Source organism: Magallana gigas, chromosome 8 (genome assembly GCF_963853765.1).
Source record: "Magallana gigas chromosome 8, xbMagGiga1.1, whole genome shotgun sequence".
Classification (NCBI taxonomy): Eukaryota; Metazoa; Mollusca; class Bivalvia; order Ostreida; family Ostreidae; genus Magallana; species Magallana gigas.
In genome coordinates, this window is record NC_088860.1 from 43,402,998 (window position 1) to 43,421,285 (window position 18,288).

At 35.1% G+C, this 18,288-nt stretch overlaps 1 protein-coding gene across 23 annotated transcripts in view; it reads right to left on the reverse strand.

The window, feature by feature from the left end:
• Positions 1–18,288, reverse strand: part of LOC105330717 (muscleblind-like protein 1) — a 98,788-nt gene that overhangs the window by 13,958 nt on the left and 66,542 nt on the right. For 13 of the 23 annotated variants that reach the window (XR_900538.4, XM_034472934.2, XM_011432599.4 and 10 more), the window contains 6 exons: positions 9,909–10,088; positions 8,109–8,183; positions 7,307–7,348; positions 6,914–6,958; positions 4,846–5,037; positions 2,916–3,152 (listed from right to left, as the gene is read on the reverse strand). Coding sequence is in view for 22 of the 23 variants with exons in the window: in XM_034472934.2 (XP_034328825.2) it covers positions 2,916–3,152; positions 4,846–5,037; positions 6,914–6,958; positions 7,307–7,348; positions 8,109–8,183; positions 9,909–10,088 (771 nt within the window). In the remaining variant the exon portion in view is untranslated. Of the gene's footprint in view, positions 1–2,915; positions 3,153–4,845; positions 5,038–6,913; positions 6,959–7,306; positions 7,349–8,108; positions 8,184–9,908; positions 10,089–10,356; positions 10,500–18,288 lie in introns of those variants that run through there. The other 10 variants (XM_011432607.4, XM_020068294.3, XM_011432605.4 and 7 more) reach the window with 8 other exon arrangements.

The window sequence follows — 18,288 nt, forward strand, 5'->3', positions numbered from 1 at the left end:
CATGAATTTTAGCTGTGAAAAGCAAGAACTACATCTTTTCTTTTTTACTGTAGCATTGGGGTAAAATGAAATATAAAATTGACACTTTTTTCCTGTTTGAGAACAAAAAGTTGAAGCTTAATTGATAGATAATAGAAAATTGTCAATTAAATTTTCATGAAGAAAGCTGACTCTTGAAAAATCAATAGTGAAAAAGATCTGATTTAAACTGAGAGAATAAAAAAAAAAAAAAAGAAATCAATTTTCAAAGGAAGATATGATCACATTTCAAATATACCATACTGGTTTGTTTTTTCCCTTTCCTCTGTGTTTTTATGACACAAAATCAATTTCCTTTGAAAATTCTTGGAACAAAATTAACATCAGAAAAAAACAGTCCAAAACAATGGTTATACTCATCCGATTTGGCAGAGTGCAGAAAGTGACTTCAACATCTTAGGCTGGTGTACCAAAGCAGAATGGTTTTTATGGTGTTTTTTGTTTGTTTTTGTTTTACATCTACATTTGTTCATATACAGACACAAAAAATCCAACTAAAGGAAGCTCAAGCTTTAAATACATTGAATGATATCAAAATTCATTATCTCTCGACATATCATCAAGTGATAAATATACATATGTATATATAATATATGAAATATAGATAAATATTCACCAGACACAATGAAGCATATCAATGATACACTGTTGTCGTCAAACAATACAACCAATCAAAAAACACAGCTACTATTATGAATATTCATTTAATAAATTATGATCAACCAATCAAACCAGTTCTGGCATGCTGAACTTTATGGGTCACCGACTTGGCCTTCATTAAATCATAGTTCCCCCCAGAGTGGAATAAAACAACGATACTTAATACAGAGGGGAGTATATTGTAACAGTCGATCTGTGTCAGATTTTGGACGTAGAATACTTTTCTGTTTAAACATTTTGATGTACACGGTGCCGTGAGAAAGGAAATATTTCGATTAGGTTAAACTACAGGGTGAAGCAGATATCAAAAGGTCAAAGTGCAGGCACAGTTGTTGTAGCATCTTGTAATGGCCAGCATTAGCAGAAGTTTTTCTACTCAATATGTTTTTTTTTTCATATTTCTTTTCAAAAGAATTGATTTTTTTGGGGTCACTTGACATCAAGATATCAATGCAAATATCTGTTTTTATTAAAAAGCAGCAAAACTAATGTTGAACTAAAGGAGAAAAAAGCTTTGCATATTGACTGGCCAATATCTACAGAGGTCAAGGGTGGAAGAAAGGCAGGTTGTTCTCCATTTTTAGCTGTTAAAGATTGAATCATACATGCCCAGTTTTGAAATTTTGCTTGATATAAATTTTTATCCTCATTAATGTCGAATTTTTATAAAGAATTTTCTTAGCAATCTAATCTCTCTTACTTTCATTTTCCATACTAATTTTGAAATTGTATTATTAGACTATGTTACAGAAGCGAGACTTCATTTATTATTGAAAAGAGTCTAAAAACTGAACTTCACATATTATTTAAAGGAGTGAAAATACTAAGTGAATATTCTTGCACAATCAAAATTTAAAATGGGGGAGACTAGACTAGACATGTATGATTATGGTATATAGTGCTTCTTGTGTCTACACTAGCTTTTAGCTTTGAAGCCATTGGGTGCTACATGAACAAAAGGAAAGAGAAAACTTTGTAATAAAAAAAAAGTATACATTAGCAGATCTAGATTTCTGTGTCCTTTTTCCCCAGGAAGAAGAGTAGTGTTTTAAGAGACAGGAAGGGTTCAAAGGTCAAGTCTAAGGTTTTAAAAATAACCCTGACCCAATACACAGTGTTAAAAATCATTCTGCATAGCAAACTGTGATCATGCCAAAGCAATGCGCAAGATACTCATTTTAAATTTTTTGACAGCACCTTGTGTTATAGATGCAGAGAAGAAGTACATTATTTTCATTTCAAAGTGAAGAAATAAGACTGATATGAGAGAGAAAAGAAAGATAATTGCTATGGCATTGACCACATAGATTAACAATGAAAAACTAAAAAGTACAGTTCTAATACAGAGTAAAACTACTACACAAAGCAAAAGGAAAAAAATTACAGTGATTAGCGTTGTATGCAAGGGAGAAACAGACAAAGTACTAGGAAAGTGATTCTAATTCTCAAGCAGAAGGAGAAATGAATGTGAAGATGCAAATAGATTCCGCCAAATCATATCAAGTTCAATTACATTTACTCAGCATTCCAAAAAACAATCACAGTTATTGTTAAGTTACTTGTAAAATCATTAGAATGTTTTACATCTTCACACACCAGCATAGAATTGGAAGAGCTTATCAAAATCAGAGTTCTTAATATTTCATATATTTCCAAAGCCAATGAATAAAATCTGAAAAATATAAGTAAGGCTACAAGACCAAACGAGGAATTTTTTGTTTGCTAATCAATCTCCATTTCCATTTTAACCCCCCCCCCAAAAAAAAAATACCTGTGACTTTTTTTTAAACATCAGAATGTTTGTTTAAATGTTGATCAAGAGGACTCTTACTAAAGATTTATTACCTGTAAGTGAAAATTTCCGAAAAACACTTCCAGCAAAACTGGTAATAATGTAATAATTTTACTATGAATGGTGATTTATTGACCTCAAGTGGCGTGTTACAACCAGTGGTGTGTTACAACCACTAGTGGCGTGTTGCAACCACTAGTGGTGTGTTACAACCACTAGTGGCGTGTTGCAACGACTGGTGGCATGTTACAACTACTAGTGGCATGTTACAACACTGGTGGCGTTTTACAACCAATAGTAGCGTGTTAAAACCACGTGGGTCGTGCTACAACCATAAAAGGTGTTTAATCACCACTATCAGTGTATTACAAGCATTATTGGCATGGACACTCTGATTTTGACAAGGAGCGGGAGAGAAGCCTACCAGAGCCTGTGCTGCAGAGGAATTAGCCCTTTGTTGTGCTGCTTTGATCTGAGCCTGTAAGTGAGGGGGCGGGTGGAAATATTTACACGAGTCTCGTGTACACTTCCCCTTAATAAAGTCCATACAAACGGTAACCTGGTTGTCGCACGTCTCGACTGTTACACTATCTGGGGGGTGGGCATAGCGACATTCACTTGGCTGTCGCGTGCAAGACCCTCTCTGAAACTCTCGACATACCTGCAAAAGCATTCAAAAAAGGCCAAAAACAATATGGTTAGCCTCCACTTGTCTCTCTCTTTTCTTGTTTTTGACAACAGCCCGCATCAGTCTAAACCCCTTCATTTCTATACAGCCCCCATTCCTTTCAATAGGAGAGCAAAAATGGTAAGCTTATACAAGACAGGGGAAACAAACACAAAGCCAGAAGGCTATTCAACATTAAACCCTCTTTCGGCCAGCAACCAAGAGAAAAAAAAAGCATGTTACAAATTCAAAAAATTTTCAACAAGAATTTAAGAGAAAAGGAAATGTATAAATTAAAAATGAATACATTTTTGGCTGTTTAAAGCTGTAGCACCACCCATGAAGAATAATGAGGAAGAAAATGAAGGGGTCAAAACTTATGTAAGCATATACACAATCCATCACGAGAAAATTGGCAATTATTTGCAAAGTCTTGACACATTGAGCAGGGTTATATTGTTGGCAATAGCTGAATTTGTTTACCTCACATCTAACCCCCACTACATCTGAAAGATCTACAGAAAAATGAAATCACACCAGAATCCCTAATTAGAGAACTGCAGTGGACCCTTAAAGAGGCTCAACATTCAGATCCAATATATTGACTATTTCTACCTCCAGGACAGAGAAGAGCATAGGAATAAATCATAACTTAATATTAGTTGATTATAGACATAAAATTTTTAACACTGATCTTTGTACAAAGTATTTTTAATAAATTTCAAATTTAATCAAGCAGAAAAAAAAATGAATAAATAATTGTTTCCTCTTAAAGTGAGAAAATTTGTACAACCTTCAAATTCAACAAAACTTTATTGACTCCAATATCAAGGGAGGTAAAAACAGACAACAAATGACCCAAACTGCATTGCCCCGTTTAAAAATAAATATCGGAAGCTTTTAGGATGTGAATAGCTAAGGAGTGAGGCGCAACTAAACAGGTGACCTCTAAGTCTGAGTTAATTCTATTGTTAAAAGCTTTTCAGGAAACAGTATACACAGGTTGTAATTCGGCTCTATTTCTTGTAAAATACAGTAGTACAGCAGGAAAGTAAGAGCAAGACTACAGACAGAAATATACTCTAAATACAGGATATTCTCATCAGCACCGATAACTTAATGGACCTATATAGTGGGCACTGGTGGTGGAAAAGGTCAAATGTCAGGGTCATCGTCCAGCGAGTCAGATTATATTAAGTAATTGCAATGAAGATAATTGAATACAGAAATAATTGATATTTGTATGTGTTTTTTGGTACGAGGGTATTTTGGTACAAGGCTATTGTAGGGTCATTTAGCAAGTAGCGGTCATCATAATTCCTATACTAAGTGAAAATCATACAGTACATATACTGATATCATAATATACTAAATAGCAGTACAATACTAGTCATGCTGCTTCTGTATTTTGTTAACTTTTACATAAAGTGGTAATTCACAAGGTCATAATTCATAATTATTCAATCAGATTTCTCTTTTGTTTTCCTCCTCATCATTCATAAAATTAAACGAAAGGTCAAGAGAAAGAAATATGAAACCTTTGACCAAAAATTTTATAAGAAAACAGGTATATTCCTCAAAATACAAAGCATTACTCTATAGTAAAAACACAAAAAACTGCCCTATACTGTACACAAAATAACACATCAATTTTGATTGGTCAAATGGCATTGACCAATCGTCTCACCTCTAGCCTATCTGGCCTGGTAATTTTATTCTGGGCTATAGATGTGGCGGCTTGGATTACACCGGAGATGGGCTGGGATGGCGACTCACTGACAGAGGGTGGGGTCACGGACATCGTCTGCATCCCCAGGGTGTAGGGGTTGTAGGAGAGAGACGTCGGGGTGGGTACAGACGCGGCAAGATAAGGGTGTCCCTAAAAACCACAAAAAACCATAATTCAGCTGAATGAAGGGATGATCACTTTGGGGATTGGACTCATATTAGCAATACCTGCTGACCAACTCATAATGTCTTTTTCATAATACAACAGTGTTCAAAATATGATAAAAACAACAACATGTCATTGAACGTTAATGAATGAACACTGCGGACAGGACTCATATTGAACCTGGCCTGGTCCAGGGCAATAATACCTAGACGAGCTCACTTTTAAACTCATCCTCACTCTGTTATATAATACATGTACTTTTATAAAAGTGAGACTGAGATCAAAATTGAGCTGGTATAAGGTTTATGGTCCCTGGGCCTTCTGTCCAATCCTTTTTTATAATAAAATATTGTTTGAATGAACAAAGATTAATGAACACTATTTAAAACTGTTATCAAATCTTGTTTCTTATATACTTCATTTATTATATATATAGGATTATAGAATATCATCTGAAAATCATTTTATTGAACACAAAATAGCACAGTGCTTATGAATATAAAGTGTTGTTATCAAAATGCAAGTTTAAGCTAGTGTGGCGTAAAGCAACTGAACGATGTTTTAATATCTACAAAGGAAAACACGGATTATAAAACACACAATCTGCAAAAATATTATAGGAGTTTATCTACAAATTATTTTCCTTGCAATGAAGTATAACATTTGGGGGATTTTCAAAAAAATCTTTAAATGCAGACTTTTTACATCTCCTCCTATTAGTTGGAATATTTGGGAAGACATTTACATGATAAACTAGAAGATAAGATATTTTATTGCACAGATGAGTCAGATGCAGCAACCGAAATTTCTCAACCGAAAATTCACAAATATGATAATTGTTTGCTTTTCCATTCAGCGGATAAACTTTGAACAGGTGAAAAAACATCCGAGAGTTATTTCTTTTTTTTTAATTTCCTGACAAAACCTTTCCAGAGTCTGTAGGAAATCGGTCAATTATAGAATTGTCTTTGGGACGGAAATGACAGATTTAGGTTTATATCCATAAACGAGGTTCGAAAGGTTCCTGTTAATCCCCCCACAGATTTGTCCATTACCAGACCACAAGTAAAAACCAAGTATCACGCGTTCCTTATCACCAAAATTTTCCAATATCTCCAGGGAGTTTTTTCATTTTTTTAAATTTTTCATTTTTCAGAAATTAAAAAAAAAAAAGATTGCTGGCACTTAAAATCAATATCTGATATGTCAAAGACTTTCAACTAGAAATTTCCAACGTTTTGCCTTTTATTTTATAACTCTCGATTTTAAACCTGACGCTTACAGCGAGTTGCTAGCCTGCAGGTTTCTTTCCCATGGAATCTACCATTTTTCACCATTACAATGATTGTTCATGTATGTTGAATGATTACACAATATTTCCCATTCTTTTTTCACTTTTAGTATCCAGCTGGGCCCTTTCGTAATGTTTTAATTAACTTGTCAAAAAATACAAGTGACGAAAATTGCTCAAGCAATGTTCCTTGCTCAATGACATGATACCAGCAACATAATGAATTCATGTAGAAATAATTCGGTCATTTTTATTTCTGTTTTTGAATTTCACAATTAAAATGTCTAATTACTCTTAGCAGCTCAAAAAAATGGAAGCATTATAATTTCAAATAATGATCACATAGAAATTTTTAAATTGAACTGGGTCTGTATGACAAAAAGATATCAAAAAGCGTTACTAAGTATTTCATACATAGACAGGAAGCAGCAAAAAAAAAAAAAAACCAATTATTTAAGTCTACAAGGCTGCAGCAATATGATATTGGATTTTTTTTTTTATAGAGGATAATCCTACAAATGATTTAAAAGCTTGCTTCGAACAAAAGCAAGAACATGAATCAGTACTTGCATTTGTCACGACCCCCCCTGACCATCCATATGCCCGGTCGGGAATCTGAAACATCCAAAAATTGAGCCAATCATTATCAAGTTGCCATGGAAACACAGACAACATTAGAGCCATAAAAAGAGGATATATATTTCCAAGCTGTTAAAAAAAATGGTGAAAAAAATAGATTCACTGCAGAATAAGGCTAGGATATATAAAATATATACATGAATATTATATTGGTTCAAAATGAAAGTTGTTAATTAAAAAAGCGATCTAACTTTCAATTTTGCTTTCATTATTTATCTCTTTAAAAGAACTCAATGCATATCTCTTTAAAAGAAATTACATTTGTAATGATTATCTATATTGGAAAAGATAATTTTATACACCTTAATCAAGCTAGCCATTTACCATGTCTGAAAAGTAGAAGGCCTTGGGGTCCCAATTTGACATCTATTAAAAAGACAAGGTTTGTTTTGTGTCTTTAAAAAGTTAATTTCTTTGCAAAGCGTATAAAAAGATAAGCTCTGAATTGCTATAAACAATATCGATTAAAATCAAACTAAATAAAATGATGAAATTCCCAAACACACAAAAAGCCAAGCAGACAATGCTACATATCTCTGTGTAATATATGGACTACAATTAAGGGTTGCTATAATTATAGATTACATAACAAAGCAGTCAGAGTGAAGATCGTAAAATCAGGAACTTGTGTTGCTTTTTGAATTCTTTACAGAATGGCTGAAGCTATTACAGGATAAGATGACCATTATACGAGACTTATTGTATCTCATTATGTACACTCATCATGGTTACGTGAGGGTGCAGTTTACGTCAATTTGTTTTTCCATTTTTTCATGAATTTATAAGCAATCCTTTTTAAATTCTTTGCAATCCTTTTTAAAGAATATAAGAGCAATATTTTCAAAATCTTAGCAATCCAGTTGTATAAATTTAAGAGCAATATTTTCAAATTATTTCCAACCCTTCCATTCACCTTTCTCCTATATATCACATAAACAAATAAAATTTTCAATGTCAGAATGAAATGTAAGTGTATATGCTTGAAATATATAATTTTCTGTGGAAAGTTCCTCTAAATGTTGACCCCCCCCCCACCCCCTCCTCTCCTCCCCCATTGTTTCTCAAGCAACATAAGTCTGAGAGTGGCTGGATGACAAATACAGAAGGCATTTAAATCTGTGATTACCATAACGGTCGGTAGCTGCCCCGTGGGGTAGAGGCCAGGCAGGGCAGCCAGAGATCCCTTGTTGCTCGGTGAGGCCTCAAAAACGGAAAGAAAACATGCAAAAAAACAATTAGTATCCATGTCAAACTGGTGCAAAAAACATAAACAAACCAATCATAGCTCTTGTTAGGTAATGTTGAAAATGATCCAAGAAGTGCTGCAATTGGCTAGATATTTTCTCTCTTTTTCACTCATTGGTTGGATTACTTAAAATGTCAGAGAAATCTGCCAATCACAGCTTTTGTTAGATTTGAGAAAAAACAATATATAAAACATTGCTGGCGCCATCTAGCAGTATATGATTACACATCAAATACAATGTTCAAATATTAAATTCATACAAAACAAAGAAAAAAAAAAAGAATACATATTAGTCATTGTAAATTCATACCATTTGCAAGCACATGAACAAGATGGAGAAAGTAACCCACTATGAGTGGGATATGGAGATCTAGCATCAATCAACAGTTCAATGAAACAAACTTCTTGGAAAATTGCAAGACATTCAAACTTGACTAACAAACCCTAATGATGTTCTCAATTTTCAATGAAAATGCGTTGCAATCAGGAGGATTGTTTCAATGAACTGGCTTTTGTTAAGTAAACCAAAATCTAATGGTAGCATTTGAAAATAAAGATTATATTAGGACAATGCCATACGTGTCTGAACAGCGAAACCTTGCAAGCAAAATCTTAGCAATGCAATGAAATGCAGATTCATTCATTTATAAAAAAAAGAGCTGTGTTGTCGTGGCAATGTGTTTAAGGTTTATGGTAGCTTAAACAAGACAGATTTATTCACTATCCAAAGAGGTACAATAAAATCATCAGATTCTTTTTATAAGAAGCCAGCTAATCCTTTAATCAACATATTTTTATTGAATTGTATTATCATTAGATTTTTTTTTTAAACATTCAATTATGTGAAAATATAATGAATATAAAATCATAAACTCACAAGAGTAATAAAATGCTGACTACTAAAACATACAAGAGCAAATTTAGGAATTAAAAATATTAATCTCTTAAAACAATAATGGGAAATTATGATAAACATCCACTAATCTATTTATTGCCATTCTGGTTTGCTAACCATTTCCACAGAAACCAAGATTTGTTCGTTCTAAATCAATTATACATTGCAGGGTTTAATGAATATGCAAGACTGCATAAACAATTTTCTCGAACCTTTTGAATAAAACAGGATGCTATTAGTTTATGGGAGACCAAATCGATTAAGATTTATGTCCGAACAAATATATTCACAAATGCGTTGCTTTATAGTTGGATCTGTCCATAAAACTCTAAAAGCAAACACAATCAGCTGATGCTGAATGTTTGCCGTCTGCAAATTTAACGACATTGCCACTTGTCCTGACAACAAAGTCTTACTCGACAATGGAGGAATTACCGTGGCTATTAGCTTTTAATGTAACCCTGCACAGGTTTTTATGCAGAATCCTGAGATTCTGATCAAGATTGTGCCTTTCATCTAACGTTTAATTTTACAATATAACTCAAAAGGAATTTTTATTTACAAAACTTATCTGTGTAGTCTGTTAGAAAAAATGTAATAACAATAAAAAAAATGAATTGCTTTTTAGCGTTGTTCTTGCAGGGGGAGGAATATGAGCTTCAAGCCGAACAAATGAGGTACTACTACTGCTTTTGGCAAATCAAGCTGATAGCAAGGTATACATGGAGATCTAAATACACATAAACCCTGGGCGAGGCTTGCCCGACTCAGGTCTCCATACTCACAATGGTGGGCAACATCCCGGGTACGATTCCCGTCGACGGTATGAGCGTCTGCGCTGCTGCGGCCTGCATTTGTAAGTTTTTGAGGATGAGATTATTCCGGCCGTTCTGTAGGAGCTGTTCTCGTAAGTGTTGAGGGGGGTGGAGATATTTACAGGGAGGGTCTTTCCTCTGACACTTTCCCTGGAAAACAGAAAAGAATTCAAAATATTTAGTAATTTTGTTTTGAAATGATTGATATTTTTCGACGCTATTTTAAAAAAAATTCTAGGAATTTTCCAGTCATCGTCAAAGCAGGTGAAAGAATGGCAAAAAAGACCCAAGCTTAATATTCAGTAGAACATAGGTCTTGGTACTTAACGATCGCAAATTGTTTTAAAAACACAATCACAGAAATCAAATCTAAATTGTAGTCTCGTGATAAAGCCTTGGAGAAAAAACATCATCCTACACATAATCCCTTTTCGTTACTGCAGGAAGCACACTGATTGGGAAACATTTAAATGTCGAAGTAATTTCGTCTCGTCCAGTCGGTCTTTTAACTAGCCTAGCCACATTCATTATGTCTCTACTCCACTAGGGTCTACCTTGTTATCTTGGGAAATTCTGATACCACAACGGTCTCCAAACAAAGCTTGCTGTTTGGTGCTAAGCAAGGAAACCAGATTATTTGACACAGCCCTGAATGGTATCTCGAGTAGAAAACACTGATTACCAGAAGTACGACTTATAAAAGACTCCCATTCATGCAATCTGTTTCTCTTTCAGTAAGTATCGTAATTTAAAGAAGGGAATTGAATAGTATCAACCGCCTTTAATCAACTCTTTTAGAAAAGCCCAGTTAACCAATACTGAGGCCAATCAGCAAAACTACCTCCCAAAACAATGGGAGCAAGAGTTTGACATTGATAGCAAGACCAAGTGAACAATAAATAAAATGGCCCCAGAACAAATATTTGAGGAAAGGGGAAACAAGAAATTAGGTCGTAATCTTATCGGCCCTGACTAGTGGAAACATGCTCTCCTGTCGATGAATGTGATTAATTGAACAGAACTTGCATCTTTATATTGGGAAAGGTCTCTCAGGGCCACTGGACAACTCCAAAAAAGGGTGGGGCTCGGTGGGGGGGGGGGGGGTCATTTTAGTAGAGCTGTAATTGGAAATTCATTTTCAACAAAAAAAAAAAAAATGAATATACAACAATCTATAAAGTTCCCCTTTATTTTTACTATACACTTAAAAAATCTCTATAATTTTGACCATTTAATAGGCAGTAATTTAAAATATCATTTTGACATTGAAAAGATCATGATATCAAAAATAGAAATAGTACAGCTATCGTAGAGATAGGACAGCCACAGAAAACTGTCAAAAAGATGATTGACCTTCTCAATAGGGTATAACTTTCCATCTTATGCTTATTTAGTTCTACACTGCAATTGCTGGCTTATAGCTGCCATATTGATAAAAAAAAATCTTGTCAACGGTCTGGGCTCCATTTTCAGAAATCTGTACAGTTAGTTGAGCACAACCAAAAATACATGGCAGCGCAATGTCACAGGCCAATTAAATGTCAGATACAATGATCATGCAGACATGTTATTTATGGAACTAAATTTATGGTCTTTACAATGATATATCCCAAATGTACTCCGTCACAAAATTGATGCAAATGAGCATATTTCTGACATGTGATTGGGTATGGATCCTTTTCTCATCAAATGGAAGTACTTAAGGCCCTCTACTTATTGCGTTATTCTAAATACACCTCCAAATGGCCATAAACAAACCCAAACATGGCTGTCAAACTCCTGTAATTTAGTTGGCCTTTGGCCAAAATTCTATTTCGATGTAGCTGGGCATTGCATCAAAAAAAGTTTATGAAAAAAAAAAAAAATTGTCCGTAATGATAACGGATCGATTCTAAGGGCTCGGTCTAGACTACATGTAAATGAAGCGGATATCCTAATCGCCCTCGTAGTTGTGGTCTTATTTTCATTTTCAGACTCGGAGACAAATGATTATAGCCATAAAAATGTCTGCTGGTACCAAATACTTTTAAAAACCCTTTTGCATGATGATGAAATGAATTCCATGTACTGTATGTAAAACACATAAGCAACATTGTAAAGAAACAGACATCTCTGGTTGAATGGATTTGATAGGATGATGATCTCTGTATCAAATAGAAGTGCTGTTATATCTCAAACATTTGAACTTAAATCAATAGGTTTTTATCCATTATGCCTAATGCCACTGATCAGTCAATGAAAGCTGATTAATGCTGGGCTAAATACTTCACTGGATTTTCTACAGATAGCAACATAACCTTTTTCTCTAAAATGTATACTGGTAGTGTAATTTCACTGCAATTTTTTTCTTCTTCAAATTTTAATTAATCTTAATTATTTAATTTGAGGACAGTCTTTTAATAATTAGCCAGGTCCCATTAATTACAGGTGCAAAGTATAATTAGCCAAACTCTTAAAACAGGGTTGATAAAAGAATGTAATCAATGGGAATGGCCAAAAAATAATTAAAGCTTTCATTTTCAGTGTGTACTATATGCATATAGAATCTTTCACCTAATGATCCAGTGTATCCTGGGCAAGGCACCAAAAACAAAGAAAGACAACTCAGGGAACTTAACACATTAAGGTATAAATAGTGCAAAGAAATTAAAACATTTTAAGCCAGAAAATGGTAAAGGTCTTTTTGTAAACTAATTCATAGAGAACTTGAGATAAATGAATTGTTAAATCTCCAGCCAATCTATTTATTTAACAACTCTTAGGATACAAATTACTCTAAACAGCAGTAATGAAGATATTAAGCTGCACTATATCTATGTAAAATTTCTATTACACCGATTCAAGAGTTTGGCAAGTTTTTTTGGTCTGGGTCAGATTCTTTTGTCTGTCTTGTAGTGAAATTACCTAATTCTCCATTTATGCAACATGCATTTTAAGAGAAGAAATGCATGTTTTTCCCATCCTCTTATTTTCTTGTCTCAGACACATCATTTAACAGCACTTAATGATCAATATATACAGTATCCTGCATGCATGCAGGGAGGAAGAGAGGTATCTGCTACAACACAGCTAGATCAGGGAGTTTTATTGCCTCACATATCACTTCCATTCTGCTTGAGAGAGGATCTGGCACCTTCCCTTTTCTCAAGACTCTCTCTTTCTCTCTCAGCCTCTCCCCAACTCCTTCAGACGGTCTTTTAAAAAAAAAGCATCTTTATAGATTATGTAACCCAATGGAATATTCAAATATTTCAGTCTGACTTCGGCAATTTATAAAAGCAAGCATAAAACAGCAATAGCCAATTTTCCCTTGCCAGATGTTCTTTTAAATTCTCTTTCAAAAAAAAAAAAACTCTCCAAAAAAATAAAATGCACACAAAACAAAACAACAGGCTGGCTTGAATATGAATCTTTCTGACATTTTGTTATATAATTTCCAGACACACATTTTTTTTTAGGGGAGCAATTTATCTAGAAAATTTTAACTGTTTCTTAATATAACCCTACAGTGCACGGCAGGGCGACTCTGAAGTACAAGGATGGCTTGTTACCAGGTGCTTCTACATGCTCCGCTGCAACACAATGGTTTCATTTTCTTTCAAATACTTTGCTGCCATGCAGACAATCATTATAATGTTAGAATTCCTTTCTTCGTCTTGCCCTCCTGCCCCACATACCATTAACTTCAACCCTCATTTGTAGTGACGTATTTTCGATGCACTTTATTTCCAAAACAAATATTTTTTTTTTGGATTTAAAACAAAAAGAGAAGACTTTATTGCAACAGAAACTGCTTAGGCCATTACCACATAACCGACACAAAATTCCAAATCCCATTATCTCCTGGCCATTGCGCATCATAAACAAAATTTTTCACCCCCTGCAGGAATTGCCATCGATATTGCCTTTTAACAAGATTACTTTAAAAAGGCAAAACATTTTCTGCCGATTTCAGGGTAATGCTATACTCCACTTTGCAGATTACATTAGCGGGGCGAGCATCATTGGATTATAAGTAGGCTGTGCGACACTTAACTCCCAAACATCGGATCCCTCGAACACGCCATAAAGACTTTTTCCTCGCTTAGCTGTATTATAACTATTGAAAAAACACAGCTGTATGTATGCTATTCTTCATGACAAGCAAATCTGCTGTGTCTAGGAACAATTTCAAAGGCTTCTGTATATTAAATTGTGTCATATACCAATATTACGGGTAATTTTTACTGCTGTGATTTTTAACGAATTTATCTTAAAATAGGGCGATTTGAATTTTTACGCGTAATTTTTTTTACAAATTGGACATGTCCGTAAAAATTAAATTCATCTGTGGTAAAAGGGGGGAGGGGGGAATTTCACCGTGACTTTGTTTCTTTCTAAGCAATCCATTTGGATTTGGCATTGTAGAAACTGGTTTAAAATAGCTTCGTATCCCCACCATACTTATTGACTGAGTGATTGAAAGCTAGCAACTAATGTGGTTTTAATATTTAAAAAATACTCAAGACTGAATAGAAAGATCTGAACTTTTATCACCATATGACCAAAAACGCTCAAATAAACCTACATGTACAGCCGTCAGGGACTGAGCTGTTCAAGGTCATGAACATTACTCTCATACGTACAATGTAGAAAATTTACGTGCGGTGTTTTTTCACTTCTGTGAAAATTCAAGCGTTTAATTTTTATGGATTTATAAATCTTGTATAAAAATTAGCAGCACGTAAAAAATACCCGTTATACGGTATTTAAAAGCATAAATTCAAACCATGGAAGCTTGGATGATCTCAGTATAGCCAGACTGTTATCGAGTATTCCTCGATCCAGACTACTTTGTTAATTATCATATACAACCAATATTAAATTAATGTTTGACAAGTCATTTATGATGAGTTTGAAATACTGGGGAAAAAACAACATACATCGAGTGGAAGAGGCATTGAATTGTGGACAATGTTCATAATGATCAGATGACATATTTGTAAGTGTTTTATTGGCAGGCGGTGACATTTAGACTGCGCCCCTCACACAGACTTTCAGAACTCTAGGTATAAATTGATTTGTACCTGCGATCTCATCAGAGCTCTCATCAGCTGACAGTTATAGGTCTGTTGGGTTACCCCATAACGAGCACAAAAAACCCAATCTGGCTACTTAGAGCACCTGTCATAGTCTGGCTAGGACAGCACTAGGTGACATAGTCCTAATGGGGGTAAGACCAGGGCACTCTTAAATGACACTGCACCAGAAAATGGTCAGGAATAATGCCACATTTGTGACCCATTTTGGTGCATACTGTTTGATGGATCACCTTGAAAACTCATTAAGGCCATGCACTTTCATTGGTAACACATTTGCACCCCCCCCTCCCTCATATAAAAATGAATGTCAATGAAATATCAGTACTGACACAAAAGGTCATATAATGTCAAGCCTCTTTTTAAAAATATGTCAAACCTCTTTTCACAAATCATTTTAATGATATTATAATATTAAAATTCTAATCTAATGGGGGGGGGGGGGGGGGAGGATTTGTTCTGGGTGAGGGGGGTCAGTATTCTACAGCAACCTCATATTGTTCTTGTTGCTATATGTATAATTGATATAACTTGAAGTTCCAGCCAGCATAAAAAACTTTTTCTACCAAAAACTTTTATTTTAATGAATATTGAGGGGGAAGATGGGGCATTTATACATTTATTATTAGCTCTTGAAACTATGGGCCTGGTCTATCAAAACTATTCCCACAAATGACATTGTGTTACATACAATATACTATGGGGGGTGTCATCATCCCAAGGCAAAAGTATGGAGCAACATAATGTCACCCCAGATGCAACAAAGGCTAAAAGGCACCACTAGGGACCACTCTCTCCACTCATCAGCTCCTGGGGCGGGGAGGTTAATGCACTACAGGTCCACCATCTGTCACAATGCACTGCACCCTGATGGAAGTCCCCAGCTACCCCCCTGGTGGAGTGTACACTGCTTCTAATCTCATTACTCTGATGGCTGTCAATCAAACAGGTCCCTTGATCAGTTAGCTGATTGTTTCCCCCTTATTACAACTTTCTTTCTGGTAATAAAACTTTTTTTCTGCTGGATTCAATCGGAATTCCTGTGGGGGGTACTGCTTACTGTACCATTGCCATTTTTTTCATTTCTCAATTTTTTTTTCCGATGAAGCTGAGAGCATACATATTTGTGGGAATCCAATAATAACAATTTCAGACTTCCAATATTGTGCTGTTGTTTTTTTTTTTTGCAGGGGGTAAAAGATACCAGCTAACAAATAAAAGCTGACCATGCATTCATAGCAGATAAAAAACAGAGAATTTGTTCATATTTCAAATGTTAATATTATCTGGGCTTGTGAAAAGAAGCATAACATAATGATTAATTTCAACGCAGTCAATGCAACAAAGATAATGTCAGCAACTTTTGAGTCTCCAATCACAGAAGAGTCAGACTTCAGATGACCTGTGCCCTCCACATCATAAACCTCACAGTAATTATTGGAAACATATAAACTCTCCAGCATCAGTCCTCGCTAGTTTAAGCCATGAACCATACAAAGAAGGACAAAGGAGCTTGCCATGAACTTGTCAACACTGATCAGTCTAACCGTTCTTCAGATTGATAAAGACTACGATAAGGGTTGAGCCAGCACGTGCTGATGGTCGGTCCCTGAGGTCCCCCTGCTATTCATTATAAATCTCTCCCCCATCATCAGCACTGGTCAGTGGGATCTCCAGACAGCTGGGGTATTTACCTGACCGCTGTTGACCCCTGACTGACCCCCTGTCTACACACTGACCAGCACTATAAACAAACAACGACGGACAAGGACGCATAAAATCCTCTGATTTAAAATGTCAATGTTGACTCCGGGAGTTAAATCAGGCAGAATCAGAGGCTCAGTGAATACAACACACGCACCCTCCAGCTCTTAAGACCCTAGATTCCATCCATAGAGAATATTTAAATCAAATTGAAAATCAAAATATATCAACAATTTCCTCCCTGCATTTACAATTAAAATGTGAAATCTCGTATTTCATTTAAAACTCCTATTCATTACTCAGAGGTGGTAAACAGGTGATTTAATTCAACACTAGTCTTTGATAATATGTACATATAAAATATTTATTTATACAGTCTAGAACTATTTTTCTTGCATAACTCTTTTAGGAGACAAAATGAAAGTTAATTCACAACAGAGATCTTGATCTCAACAATCTGACTGGATGCAGAATGTCTAGATAAAACAGAGCCAACATGACAATATAGCTACACTAATGGGAATTTCCTACCATTTTGTCTTGCTTTACTACCATCCAAAACCTTTCATTATTCGTAATAAATATGCAAATATTCCAGCAAATCCTGTATTTGACTTAATATTCTTGGTACGGAATCAAATTGATTTAACCGTCCCTTTTCGTGCACATGAATATGAGAATTCATTAAAGAGCAGGGTTTTCCAAAACCATAACCATAAAACATTTTTATACTCTGTCTCTCTGCATGTGGACTTCCAAAATACCATGACTTCTGTTTTCTGTGTCTCCAACAACTGTTCCAAACTTGTACACTGTACCCTTTCTTCTCCATCTGACTCAATGAACTTTTTCTCTCTATCCAACTCTAGGAATTTTTCTTTTCTTTCTCTCCAACTGGAAATTTGTTTTTTTTTCCAACTTCTGTATTCTTTTTATCACCAATTCTAGAAAATACTCCCAAACTTTTCCACTCAAACCCAAGAGTTTAATTCAATTAACAAAGAGACGTAGTCTTAGCGAAATTAGATACTTGAGAACACTATCAATTTTTCTGGGTCAATTAAAAAAAGATTCCGTGTTATCTGTTGATACAAGTGTTACTCAGTGTTAAATTGCAGGGAACCCCCAAAAAACTCTTAATGGAAAACAAAGACCTGGGGGGCTGGCTTGTTTTAAATGGAAATAGTGCAAGCAGTTACATAATAACGGCATTTGATAACTTTGAAGATTCTCTACATGTTTATTATCTAATACTCCCACCGCTCTCCATCCACAGTTATCTGCTCCACCACAAACACCTCGACATGCTGCAAAAGAGCACTTTCCCTGCATCGCCAAAACAGAAGCAGGGTTCCTACATCAAACAGTTTGTGCGACTCGGGATTACTTATTACAAACAATACGAGACCTTCATTTATGTCGAAAGCTGATGGAATTTACATGTTTTTGGGGGGCAGCTGGATCCGTGCTGCTCTGTAACAGATGGGGGGCTGTTAATGGGTTCAATTCTTTAGCTATCAAGTGTTTACTTTACTTTACAAGTTTGACTATAAACACATCATGGTCCA